At 34.1% G+C, this 13,981-nt stretch overlaps 3 protein-coding genes and 1 long non-coding RNA gene across 7 annotated transcripts in view; 1 reads left to right on the forward strand and 3 right to left on the reverse strand.

Moving 5' to 3' along the window:
- Window positions 1-486: 486 nt before the first annotated feature.
- LOC146935400 (F-box/kelch-repeat protein At3g23880-like) lies at window positions 487-4,924 on the reverse strand. The gene is made up of 2 exons (XM_085750609.1): window positions 955-4,924; window positions 487-844 (listed from the first exon to the last, which is right to left on the reverse strand). The coding sequence occupies exon 1, from the start codon at window positions 4,850-4,852 to the stop codon at window positions 3,716-3,718; it is 1,137 nt and encodes a 378-aa protein (XP_085606735.1). The 5' UTR covers window positions 4,853-4,924; the 3' UTR covers window positions 487-844; window positions 955-3,715.
- LOC146935401 (F-box/kelch-repeat protein At3g23880-like) lies at window positions 487-13,566 on the reverse strand. 4 transcript variants are annotated; one of them, XR_015030220.1, is made up of 3 exons: window positions 12,327-13,539; window positions 955-1,015; window positions 487-844 (listed from the first exon to the last, which is right to left on the reverse strand). XR_015030220.1 is itself a non-coding variant. In XM_085750610.1 (2 exons), the coding sequence occupies exon 1, from the start codon at window positions 13,471-13,473 to the stop codon at window positions 12,355-12,357; it is 1,119 nt and encodes a 372-aa protein (XP_085606736.1). In that variant the 5' UTR covers window positions 13,474-13,539; the 3' UTR covers window positions 9,014-9,375; window positions 12,327-12,354. The 4 variants fall into 4 exon arrangements, 1 of the variants encoding a protein (XP_085606736.1); XR_015030219.1 differs by lacking the exons at window positions 487-844; window positions 955-1,015 and adding exons at window positions 9,014-9,375; window positions 9,503-9,643 and having other exon boundaries at window positions 12,327-13,566; XR_015030221.1 differs by lacking the exons at window positions 487-844; window positions 955-1,015 and adding exons at window positions 9,014-9,375; window positions 9,503-9,563.
- LOC146935402 (uncharacterized) lies at window positions 4,988-7,640 on the forward strand. The gene is made up of 2 exons (XR_015030227.1): window positions 4,988-6,196; window positions 7,389-7,640. It is a non-coding gene; the product is annotated as an uncharacterized LOC146935402 (long non-coding RNA).
- Window positions 9,014-13,981, reverse strand: part of LOC146935403 (F-box/kelch-repeat protein At3g23880-like) — a 52,234-nt gene continuing 47,266 nt past the window's right edge. The window contains exon 2 of the mRNA XM_085750604.1: window positions 9,014-9,375. The gene's annotated coding sequence lies outside the window, so the exon portion shown is untranslated. The remainder of the gene's footprint in view (window positions 9,376-13,981) is intronic.

Raw genomic sequence — 13,981 nt, forward strand, 5'->3', positions numbered from 1 at the left:
TCTTCATTGTTTATTGTCTACATACTTCCATAACATCCACAATAGCACCAAATATTGTTTGATCAATTTGTTCGGTCAACACCAAAATACACGACACCCTGCTGAGTTTTCTTGCTAGGAAAATACAAAGACTTAAACCGATCTTTTAAGACATTTTCCTAAACTATCCGTAACACTAAAGCGCATGTTACAACGAGGACTCATCAACTGTGAGGTATTTTTAAAAACACCGTCCAACACCCTCCATTTTTTCGGATTTCATAATCTGAAATAGGTGTTGATGGTGGAAAAAGAAAATTCACAAATCATTGTGTAAACCATAAGATCTCTATTCAAAGGTTCATACAAGCTTATTACGGTGACTTAAAGACCTTGACATATCTTGTATTTCTTTCTTCTAATAGTTTTTCCTTTAAAACCTAATCAAAATATATTTTATTTTCTTCAGAAAAATGATTTTAAAAATAAGCTTACACAAACATATACTAAAACATGTAAAATGATTTTTAAATAGTCTTAAACAAACAGGTAATAAATGTTTTTGGAAGGAAAATACAACATCCAAATGCAAATCCATCAATTATCCATTTGCAATTAAAAAATCCCTTAATTATCTATTTCACTATGCTTCACAATCACACAACCTATCCACATTCTATCAAGACAAACAACAGACAATAATAAAGTCAGAGACAAGTTTATCCTATCTATTCAAAACATATAAGTTTATCCTAACTATTACCATTTTTCATCCCATCTTCAGCAAAGATCCAGACCACAAGAAGAACCCGAGCAATTCTGATTTTGGATAACCCTTCCATCGAAACAAACAAACACAGCCAACCTGAAAAAGAGACATTCCAACTATTACGTTATAAGGAGTATTTTGAGGCTTAAGGTGCAATCAAAATTACAATTACAATAGTGAGAAATTATAAGGTAAAACTCATATACCATCTCAGAAACTATCAATCATGTCCAGGCCATTTTACCAATGTTATGAGTTGTACAATGTCTGCGTGTGTGTAAGAATTTAAAAATATCATTTACACAACAATATAATGAATATATCTTTGAAGCAAAACTTGAAAACGCCTGCAAATGAAACACCAAAATATAAAAAATCCATTTTCACATTAATCATTCAACAAGAAGAAACTGTTATCTTGTGAATTTCTATCCCACAAACATTAACAAAAACCAAGAGCTAAAACATAAAAACCATAATACGCTCCTTGTCAATTTGAAATATCAAAATCGCGATTTAGATCCAGATCTTATACAAGATCATTTGCAGCTCGAAAAATTGTAGTCAAGATTGTAAAAGTAAATCTGGTTTTTTGTGCAAGGAGCAAGTGCGGCCTCTCATTCTGTCTCTCTCAGTCGCACGCAACAGTGCGGCCATTTTTCTCTAAATTGTGAGTCGACGCTCTGTCTCCTCCCTTCTTATGATTCATTCAGTTTCTTTCCTCTAACACATCTCTCTACCAACACACCAGACATTAAATACTAAGCAGCTCGAAAATAAATGCAAAGCATAAATCATATTGGCATTTCAACTCAGCCAATCAGAAAACAAGACACCACTAAGCAGTAACAACAACAAAAAAAATCAAACATCATATGCACAATTAAAAGATCAATATTACGTCAAAACAGAAACCAAAATGTTTGCAATTATAATTACCCTCAAAACAAACATAGTGGGAATGGTAACCCTTAATTGAACACTGAATGTACTATCTGATTAATTAAGCACTAGCAAGGCATAAAGTTACCAAGAAATTAATAACATGTTAATTTCTTTAGAAAATTGATGACTAACATGCATGGAGGGAAACTCTACCGAGAGGGCAGCTAGGATGAGCAATAAGCCACCTATCCAAGCACTCATAATGATAAACATGTTGACATTCTTTTAACAACCTCACCTTTTCATTATTTTGGAAAATACTCAAACATATGCAGTGTTCCTTCTTAATCTTAAAACCAAATAAGTAAAAATGAGTCATAGAATTGCATTTCAATCTCACCAATGGTGCAAGAACCTGATGCTCACAATAAACAATGTGTGGTGATTTTAAATTTGCAAGGTCTAGAGAAATGAATTACTACCTATTAGCCAAAAAAGTAGCATGATATGAAACAAGTTTAAATGAACCAACAGATGCAAGAGAGTCAAACCATCGCAATACTAGAAACTGGCATTTCTAGAAGGTTAACTAATATTGAAAGAAAACCTTGTTAAACAATAAAAAAAAAGGATTCTAAAATCTAAGAAAATGATTCTTCTACTCCTATCTTTGTTGTCTCGTTCCATAATTAAACCCAACCAAACTCATTGTCCTAAGCAAACAGGCAACTACACTGTACTATGAGTCGTATATACTTTATTTTATTTTTTTATTTTTTAGAAACAGCAAATTTATTCTCGTCGAGTAAATGCAAGAAGCAAAAACACTCGCGGCAGACAGAAAATTACAATAGGTACCAATATACCGGAAAAACCTACGACCCACTCCACCCCACAAAGCCTCTCGGCCAAAACAACCCAGCTGACAGTAAACCAAGAGCACCCTTCAGCAGAAAACCAGAAAGTGGCTGCCAAACACTGCGAACCAACAGACACCAACAGCAGGACAAGGCCTCTTGGCCAAACCACCCAGATGGCAGAAACACAAAAACACCCTGCAGCTCAAAACAGAAACTGAGGCTGCTATATACTTCCTAGCAGTAAAAAACAATCAGCAGCACTGTCCTCAGCAGCATACCCCAGCCTCACCAACCGCACCGCACCCCAGTCTTATATACTTTAATTATTAATTTGCAGTAATCAACACTATCATACCAGAGAAGTGTGTAAAGAAATTAAGCCAATTAAGCTAATAACAAACACTGAGAATGACCATGCTATCACAAACTGTCATGGGAAAACTGAAGTTTTCAAGATATGAGTCTCTCTCTCGATCTCTAGATAACTAGTTGATTTAATATTGTTCAAAAAGAGGATAGAAAGAACCTAGGTATCATGAAAAACCTTATAACTGTACAACTATCATCACCACCATGAAAATAAAAGGCTAATTGGTAAAGAATCCTCATTTGAAAAATGGAACCATACATCATAAAATAGAAGCTCTGCGAGAATTAGATCATGTTCATGAATAAATTCCACTGTTCAGTAAAATATAATCCTTGTTGCATAACATTTGTTACATCAGCAAAGGACTAATGAGAGCTGACAAGTAGATTAGCTACTCATTAAAGTGCATTTGTTAAACACAAAGCATCACACATGCAGAATCTTTACGGAGCAATGAACATGAACATTGAAAACAGTAGGGTGAGGTTCTTCAGGAAAAGGTGAATGTACATAGAACTTTACGTTAGTAAACTCAAAGTTTGGGCAAGAAAAAAATAAATGAAAAATTTACTCAGTAACTGTGGTTTTAGTTCAGTTCATAATGCATTGTGCAAGATTTGAAGCAAACATTAAGAAATTTATGCAACACTAAGCGGACATTGTAACATCTACATCATATCGCAAATCTCAGAAAATCAAATGACAAACATTTTGATGCAATTGATGATTGCGAAATATTTAAAATATAGTGCAAGATGTGAGAGAATCAACAACTCAAATTAACCAAACTATTGAAAATAAAAAGCAATGATCAAGCTATAACTAGTATATATGTTGCAGTTGAATCCCTGCTTAAGGTAATATCAAACTCTCAATGTAGACATTTGAGTATATCAGGTCATATTTGTTTTGAAACTCAGGAATATTCAATGTGCCAGTTTTGGAATCATAAACAACCAACTTGATATAGCCAGTTTCAGCCTCAAGTTCACAACACTCCACCAACAGTTGGTCATCCTCAGAAATATATAAAGCTCTACTGGCTTCCAAATTCTGATCTTGCAGGTTAGGAATAGTGTACAATTTAGTCCAAGACTCTTGATTTCCATACTCCTTCATAATCCAAACATCCAAATATTCATCACAACTTGCAAAGACGCACAAGCAATCCCTCAACACACCAAAGTCCCGCGAACTACTTTTATCCCCGAAGTCAGGTGGGCAAAGTTTTTGATACGACTCGTTCTCTAAATGAAGAGAAATAATGACATCGGATGCAAACCAATTAAGAGTGCCACTAACAAATACTCCATCTCCATAAACAGGGTCAGAATATGGAATGTCCTGTATTCTTGTCCAATAATCAGTCCCCAAAGTATTAACCCAAACTTCATTTTCGTCAGAAACAATAATGACCTTATAATTATCAATGAAATGATCATATCCAAAGCTTAGCGTTCTGATAAAATTGTCACTTTCCAAAGGAGGCAATAACTTAAACTTTCTAACGGAAGGGTTCCACAAGAAATAAGAATCATCATTGAGCTGACCACAAAACACGCCGTCGCAAGAGCACAGCAGGCCCATCCAGTGATGTCCGTTTGGAGGGTAAAGTTGTGTTTGTGTAACAATGGTAGAAGTAGAAAAAGGTGAAGGGATTGGGGAATCATACATAACAAACTCATCATCAGCAACATTTGTTAGCATGAGGTGGTGGCGCTTGGTTGAGAATTGAAGATGCTTCTTTGCAAATTTAGGATCAGAAATCAAAGAATTGAAGAACTTACAAACGCAGCGAAGCTGTATGAGTAATTTCAAAGGAAGCCTACATAGAATCTCAGGAAGGAGATCAACAGGAAGAGTTGGAAGCTCCAGCGGTGGGTATATTAGGGTTCCGGCGACCAATCGCCGCCTTTGAGTGTTGGGTGTTTCCTCCGTAAGTGACTGAGAACAAACGACGTCGTTTCGGTTGTCGTTTGCATGCGCCATTTCTTTACAACTACGAAATCCAAAGGGAGTCGCGAGAGAACTATAACTCGATAATAAGAGAGGAAAGCAACGTTGAATATATTTCGTCACCGAGAGTGAATAACAAAGGTACTCCCCTGTGTTTATAAGTGTAATAACCCTGCTTAAAAACACTCTCAATTTTATGTTAGTTATTTTTATCTTTGAGACTTAAGTGGGGGCAAAATGGTAATCTTGCCTTACAAGATATTTTAAAAGACAAAGACCATTTTTTTTTCCTCATTATTTTTTTTCTCATTTTCCTTATCTCTCTAGAACCTTGTCTTCTCATCCCTTTTTCTTTCTAACTCCCTCGGTCATCTCTTCATTCACCCCAATCTTATCAATTTCATCTAACACTCAAATAATCAACATATAATGGTGTTTATATGATCTTTGAATACTCTAGATGAGAAGCATGCTGAATTTTTCTCCCTCTCTTCCACTTTGGCCGAACCAAACCCTTCATTCCCATTTATTTCCTTTCCTTCACTTCTGTTAGCATGAGAGGAAGGCAAGGCATGGGTTTTGGAGCTTAATCTTGAAGATGCATGTTGTTGAGTAACAAGAAGTTAAGGAGCTGAAGCTAGAGGATTGACAAGGAATAAGGCTGTGGTTAATCTAGGTAAGGTTGAGGGTTTGATCAAAGAAATGGAATTTAGAACTTATGATATCAATTGAAAGAATGCTTTGAGGTGAGCTTTCTAATAAGCTTTATTTTATTTTTTTTACAAATTTATGTTGTGGGTTTATGGAATGAAATAGATTAGGGAATTGTTGTCGTTGGTTATTATTGATGGTATGTTGTTGATGTATGGGCTGAGTTCTTAGATGAAATGCGTTAATATGGTTAAAAGTGATTATGATTGAACTTTAGAAATTATGAGTAGAAATTCGTATGGCAGTACAAGTGGTAATCGAATCAATGCTGCTGCTGTGTAGCCCAGACCTGTGCAATTGTTGGATTTATGGATTCCTCATTCAATTCCCTTCAAATCGGATATAAATTTCGTGTGATTTGGATTAGAAACGAACTCAGAAAACACAATAGAAGTTTGTTAAATTCTGCATGAAAATGCTTACGGGTTTAGACGAAGATTTTACCGAATAAGCTAAATTGCGAGTTTTAGTTAACGAATGGGTCCAGAATTGAATGTATATGTTTAGTAGACATAATAATAGTTTGGATCGAAGTCTGATCTGAAATGGGAGCGTACAGAAGCCATAAGCTGCAGTTAAGCTGTTTTGGCAAAAACAGAGCTTATGGGGCATAGCAGGAGCTGAAATGGGACTTGAGGAGCGTCGAGACTTCATAAAAATGTTAAGGTGAGTTCCTTTAGCTTAGAACCCACCTTTGAAGATCGATTATTATTATGCTAGATTATTAAGATAATACGAATAATTAGACCATTTTATGAATTACTTGTCTTTTGTGCAAACATTTCTATTATGCCATATGAATGGTACATTTGAAGTAAAATGATTATAAGATAGCAAGAATGATTATTTCATGATTAGGCTCTCTTACTTGTTAATTCTAAAATGTCTTTTATGTTAATAAGTATGTTGATGTTAGTATAAATGTTGGAGGGAAATTAACAGCGCAATTGATGCATATATACTTATAGAAATGATTTGAAAGAAAATTTAAAATGCAACCTATGAGTAATATGCTCACAGTGAATTATTGAAAATCGCAAAGAAATGGAAATGATGAGAAAAATTGAAATGAGTAACATGCTCATAGAAAAAGAAAGAAAAAGAAAAGAATATGAAAAATCCGTTTGCTGCAACGAAGAGATAATGCAGCCTATGAGTAACAAGCTCATAGATATTTTATGAAATTCCGTTCGCCACAACGAAGAGATAATGTGGTATATTACCGTTCGCCACAACGAAGAGATAATGTGGTATATTCCGTTTGCTACAACGAAGAGATAATGTAGCCTATGACGTACGGGTCATAGTAACGAATATGAAAATTCCGTTTGCTACAACGAAGAGATAATGTAGCCTATGACGTACGAATATGAAAACTCAGTTTGCTACAACGAGAGATAATGTAGCCTATGAGGTACGGCTCATAGTAACGAATGAAATGTATAATTAATGATATGAAATTTTAAGTCAAGAATTATTCGAATAATATTTGAAAGAGAAAAGAAAATAAAATTTTCAATTATGGATCCAAGGAAAAATTCTAAGAACCCTCCAACATGAATACTAACATAGCATACACATGTTAACATGAAAGTTATGTTAGAATGATTAGAGAAATATTTCATGCGCATTTTACCAATAGTTGGGAATGAGGAATATTACTTATGGAACTCCGGCTTAATTAGCTGAAACTTGTTATCGGAAAGGATCAGAGACATACTCAGATAAGTATGTCAAAGTATAGGTTATATCAGAGCACGACATTTTGGATATCTGATTGTGATTGATATGATTGTGGTGATTATGATTATATTTGATTTGTTATATGATTGTTTATTGTTGCTGAAATGAATTTTAGAATTGGTGCCGAGCAGAGCATTGATTCCTCTGATGCTATGGGGAGAAAGGACTCACTTTGTCCTTGCTATTGTTAATGGAATTCATGAGGTTCCATTCTATTATATGGATATTGCCATTTGTTTAGATTATGGAATTGATTAACGTTAATATTGACGCATCTTGATGACATAGAAAATGATTATAGACTAATGTCAAACTTTATATATATGAAGTATATGATAGAAATTTTGAATCAGAAGTATTTATCTGATAGGATGCTTTATTTTCAAATTGTAGAATTAGTATGAAAATGAAGATGTTATTTGGAGATTCTGGCTGATAGAACAGTTTTTTTTAAAACAGGATTTACATCTTGGAAATGTTGAAAATACAGAGGAAACTCTGTCGAATTTCAGTGAACATTTCTTTGAAATGAAATTCAAATTAGAATTTTTATTTATTTATTATAGTTGTCAAATTTGTTTAATAGGCTTGCCGGGCTAGAATGATCTAGTTCGTGCGCCGGTCACGATGATTGTGTTTGGGTCGTGACAATAAGCATAATTTCACTTTTTTTTTTTTTTAATATATTGAATAATTAACTTATTTGGTCTTTGTTATAGTCCGGATATACATTAATATTCAATGTATTTTAAAAAATGAAATTTTGTTTATATGTAATGAAAAAGAAAGAAATTCTTATTTAATTTCTTTTGACTGAAAAAAGAGATTAGTATCCTTATTTAATTATTATTATTCATTTTTTTATAGTTGTGAGAGTAGTATTAGTTTGATGGTATAATTGAAGGAAAAAAAATTAATTAATATTGTACTAGAAATTGAAATAGTCACTTATTTAAGACCCTTTTTTGGGTCACTTATCATGAGATTGGTGAAAAAAACTATGTATTTGTGTGAAAGAAAATTATCAGAGAAACAAACTATGTATTTGGTCTTAGTTCCTTGACATATTCAGAGACTCCATTTGGATTGGTGGTAGCAAAAGTCTCTTAGAAAAACGCTTCATGTTTTATAGAAATGACTACGAGTTAGCCATAGTAAAAAATGCCTTTTAAGGTTTTCTTCTCTGTGCAAGGTGAAACTGTTAGGAATGAACTGGGACTTGGGACACTTTTTTTCTTCCAAATAGTATGGAACTCAATTCTTCATTGTTTATTGTCTACATACTTCCATAACATCCACAATAGCACCAAATATTGTTTGATCAATTTGTTTGGTCAACACCAAAATACACGACACCCTGCTGAGTTTTCTTGCTAGGAAAATACAAAGACTTAAACCGATCTTTTAAGACATTTTCCTAAACTATCCGTAACACTAAAGCGCATGTTACAACGAGGACTCATCAACTGTGAGGTATTTTTAAAAACACCGTCCAACACCCTCCATTTTTTCGGATTTCATAATCTGAAATAGGTGTTGATGGTGGAAAAAGAAAATTCACAAATCATTGTGTAAACCGTAAGATCTCTATTCAAAGGTTCAGACAGGCTTATTACGGTGACTTAAAGACCTTGACATATCTTGTATTTCTTTCTTCTAATATTTTTTCCTTTAAAACCTAATCAAAATATATTTTATTTTCTTCAGAAAAATGATTTTAAAAATAAGCTTACACAAACATAACTAAAACATGTAAAATGATTTTTAAATAGTCTTAAACAAACAGGTAATAAATGTTTTTGGAAGGAAAATACAACATCCAAATGCAAATCCATCAATTATCGATTTGCAATTAAAAAATCCCTTAATTATCTATTTTACTATGCTTCACAATCACACAACCTATCCACATTCTATCAAGACAAACAACAGACAATAATAAAGTCAGAGACAAGTTTATCCTATCTATTCAAAACATATAAGTTTATCCTAACTATTACCCTTTTTCATCCCATCTTCAGCAAAGCTCCAGACCACAAGAAGAACCCGAGCAATTCTGATTTTGGATAACCCTTCCATTGAAACAAACAAACACAGCCAACCTGAAAAAGAGACATTCCAACTATTACGTTATAAGGAGTATTTTGAGGCTTAAGGTGCAATCAAAATTACAATTACAATAGTGAGAAATTTATAAGGTAAAACTCATATGGAAAGGAACTTCACTACCATCTCAGAAACTATCAATCATGTCCAGGCCATTTTACCAATGTTAGGAGTTGTACAATGTCTGCGTGTGTGTAAGAATTTAAAAATATCATTTACACAACAATATAATGAATATATCTTTGAAGCAAAACTTGAAAACGCCTGCAAATGAAACACCAAAATATAAAAAATCCATTTTCACATTAATCATTCAACAAGAAGAAACTGTTATCTTGTGAATTTCTATCCCACAAACATTAACAAAAACCAAGAGCTAAAACATAAAAACCATAATACGCTCCTTGTCAATTTGAAATATCAAAATCGCGATTTAGATCCAGATCTTATACAAGATCATTTGCAGCTCGAAAAATTGTAGTCAAGATTGTAAAAGTAAATCTGGTTTTTTGTGCAAGGAGCAAGTGCGGCCTCTCATTCTGTCTCTCTCAGTCGCACGCAACAGTGCGGCCATTTTTCTCTAAATTGTGAGTCGTGACGCTCTGTCTCCTCCCTTCTTATGATTCATTCAGTTTCTTTCCTCTAACACATCTCTCAACCAACACACCAGACATTAAATACTAAGCAGCTCGAAAATAAATGCAAGGCATAAATCATATTGGCATTTCAACTCAGCCAATCAGAAAACAAGACACCACTAAGCAGTAACAACAACAAAAAAAATCAATCATCATATGCACAATTAAAAGATCAATATTACGTCAAAACAGAAACCAAAATGTTTGCAATTATAATTACCCTCAAAACAAACATAGTGGGAATGGTAACCCTTAATTGAACACTGAATGTACTATATGATTAATTAAGCACTAGCAAGGCATAAAGTTACCAAGAAATTAATAACATGTTAATTTCTTTAGAAAATTGATGACTAACATGCATGGAGGGAAACTCTACCGAGAGGGCAGCTAGGATGAGCAATAAGCCACCTATCCAAGCACTCATAATGATAAACATGTTGACATTCTGTTAACAACCTCACCTTTTCATTATTTTGGAAAATACTCAAACATATGCAGTGTTCCTTCTTAATCTTAAAACCAGATAAGTAAAAATGAGTCATAGAATTGCATTTCAATCTCACCAATGGTGCAAGAACCTGATGCTCACAAAAAACAATGTGTGGTGATTTTAAATTTGCAAGGTCTAGAGAAATGAATTACTACCTATTAGCCAAAAAAGTAGCATGATATGAAACAAGTTTAAATGAACCAACATATGCAAGAGAGTCAAACCATCGCAATACTAGAAACTGGCATTTCTAGAATGTTAACTAATATTGAAAGAAAACCTTGTTAAACAATAAAAAAAAAGGATTCTAAAATCTAAGAAAATGATTCTTCTACTCCTATCTTTGTTGTCTCGTTCCATAATTAAACCCAACCAAACTCATATTGTCCTAAGCAAACAGGCAAATACACTGTACTATGAGTCGTATATACTTTATTTTATTTTTTTATTTTTTAGAAACAGCAAATTTATTCTCGTCGAGTAAATGCAAGAAGCAAAAACACTCGCGGCAGACAGAAAATTACAATAGGTACCAATATACCGGAAAAACCTACGACCCACTCCACCCCACAAAGCCTCTCGGCCAAAACAACCCAGCTGACAGTAAACCAAGAGCACCCTTCAGCAGAAAACCAGAAAGTGGCTGCCAAACACTGCGAACCAACAGACACCAACAGCAGGACAAGGCCTCTTGGCCAAACCACCCAGATGGCAGAAACACAAAAACACCCTGCAGCTCAAAACAGAAACTGAGGCTGCTATATACTTCCTAGCAGTAAAAAACAACCAGCAGCACTGTCCTCAGCAGCATACCCCAGCCTCACCAACCGCACCGCACCCCAGTCTTATATACTTTAATTATTAATTTGCAGTAATCAACACTATCATACCAGAGAAGTGTGTAAAGAAATTAAGCCAATTAAGCTAATAACAAACACTGAGAATGACCATGCTATCACAAACTGTCATGGGAAAACTGAAGTTTTCAAGATATGAGTCTCTCTCTCGATCTCTAGATAACTAGTTGATTTAATATTGTTCAAAAAGAGGATAGAAAGAACCTAGGTATCATGAAAAACCTTATAACTGTACAACTATCATCACCACCATGAAAATAAAAGGCTAATTGGTAAAGAATCCTCATTTGAAAAATGGAACCATACATCATAAAATAGAAGCTCTGCGAGAATTAGATCATGTTCATGAATAAATTCCACTGTTCAGTAAAATATAATCCTTGTCGCATAACATTTGTTACATCAGCAAAGGACTAATGAGAGCTGACAAGTAGATTAGCTACTCATTAAAGTGCATTTGTTAAACACAAAGCATCACACATGCAGAATCTTTACGGAGCAATGAACATGAACATTGAAAACAGTAGGGTGAGGTTCTTCAGGAAAAGGTGAATGTACATAGAACTTTACGTTAGTAAACTCAAAGTTTGGGCAAGAAAAATATAAATGAAAAATTTACTCAGTAACTGTGGTTTTAGTTCAGTTCATAATGCATTGTGCAAGATTTGAAGCAAACATTAAGAAATTTATGCAACACTAAGCGGACATTGTAACATCTACATCATATCGCAAATCTCAGAAAATCAAATGACAAACATTTTGATTCAATTGATGATTGCTAAATATTTAAAATATAGTGCAAGATGTGAGAGACTCAACAACTCAAATTAACCAAACTATTGAAAATAAAAAGAAATGTTCAACCTATAGATTCCATCAACCATTGATTAACAATGATCTAACAAGTCATCAAGAATCAGAGCAGGCATAACTTATAAATAACAGAAATAAAAACTAACCATATATATGTTGCAGTTGAATCCCTGCTTAAGGTGATATCAAACTCTCAATGTAGACATTTGAGTATATCAGGTCATATTTGTTTTGAAAGTCAGGAATATTCAATGTGCCAGTTTTGGAATCATAAACAACCAACTTGATATAGCCAGTTTCAGCCTCAAGTTCACAACACTCCACCAACAGTTGGTCATCCTCAGAAATATATAAAGCTCTACTGGCTTCCAAATTCTGATCTTGCATGTTAGGAATAGTGTACAATTTAGTCCAAGACTCTTGATTTCCATACTCCTTCATAATCCAAACATCCAAATATTCATCACTACTTGCAAAGACACACAAGCAATCCCTCAACACACCAAAATCCCCGAAGTCAGGTGGGCAAAGTTTTTGATACGACTCGTTCTCTAAATGAAGAGAAATAATGACATCGGATGCAAACCAATTAAGAGTGCCACTAACAAATACTCCATCTCCATAAACAGGGTCAGAATATGGAATGTCCTGTATTCTTGTCCAATAATCAGTCCCCAAAGTATTAACCCAAACTTCATTTTCGTCAGAAACAATAATGACCTTATAATTATCAACGAAGTGATCATATCCAAAGCTTAGCGTTCTGATAAAATTGTCACTTTCCAAAGGAGGCAATAACTTAAACTTTCTAACGGAAGGGTTCCACAAGAAATAAGAATCATCATTGAGCTGACCACAAAACACGCCGTCGCAAGAGCACAGCAGGCCCATCCAGTGATGTCCGTTTGGAGGGTAAAGTTGTGTTCGTGTAACAATGGTAGAAGTAGAAAAAGGTGAAGGGATTGGGGAATCATACATAACAAACTCATCATCAGCAACATTTGTTAGCATGAGGTGGTGGCGCTTGGTTGCCATACGAAGGTGTTTCTTTGCAAATTTAGGATCAGAAATCAAAGAATTGAAGAACTTACAAACGCATCGAAGCTGTATGAGTAATTTCACCGGAAGCCTACACAGAATCTCAGGAAGGAGATCAACAGGAAGAGTTGGAAGCTCCAGCGGTGTGTATGTTAGGGTTCCGGCGACCAATCGCCGCCTTTGAGTGTTGGTTGTTTCCTCCGTGAATGACTTAGAATAAACGACGTCGTTTCGGTTGTCGTTTCCCTGAGCCATTTCTTTAGAACTACGAAATCGAAAGGGAGTCGCGAGAGAACTATAATAAGAGAGTAAAATTTCACTAGAGTGAATGACAAAGGTACTCCCTCCGATTTATAAGCAAAATTTCACTTTTTAATACATTAAATAATTGTTAAATATGTTTTTAGTCCCTATAAAATTGAGAAATTTTAAGTTTAGTTCTTTTTGTCAAAAAAAAAAAAGTTTAGTTCTCAATTTTAATAGATTTTTGGATTAATTAAGTTTTTAGTCCCTATAAAATTTTCCATCAGCATTATTAGTCCTATAAATTTTTCCATCAACACTTTGAGTTCCTGTAAAAATAATTCATCAACAGTTTTGGTCTCTAAAATGCTTAAGGAAAATGTCACAGAGGCTAAAAAGTGTGATTTTATTTTGTAGGAACTAAAAACAAAACTGTGAATATTTATAGGGACTAAAACTTAATTAACCCTAAATTTTTTAGTCCCTAAAAAAAATTACTTCTAATTTTAGTCCTTATTAC

The sequence above is a fragment of the Medicago sativa genome, chromosome 3 (genome assembly GCF_051527215.1).
Source record: "Medicago sativa cultivar Bolivia chromosome 3, Bolivia_mono, whole genome shotgun sequence".
NCBI classification, from domain to species: domain Eukaryota; kingdom Viridiplantae; phylum Streptophyta; class Magnoliopsida; order Fabales; family Fabaceae; genus Medicago; species Medicago sativa.

Coding starts and splice junctions, on each gene's coding strand:
- LOC146935400 (XM_085750609.1), bottom strand. CDS start 4,852: ATGGCGCATGCAAACGACAACCGAAACGACGTCGTTTGTTCTCAGTCA.
- LOC146935401 (XM_085750610.1), bottom strand. CDS start 13,473: ATGGCTCAGGGAAACGACAACCGAAACGACGTCGTTTATTCTAAGTCA.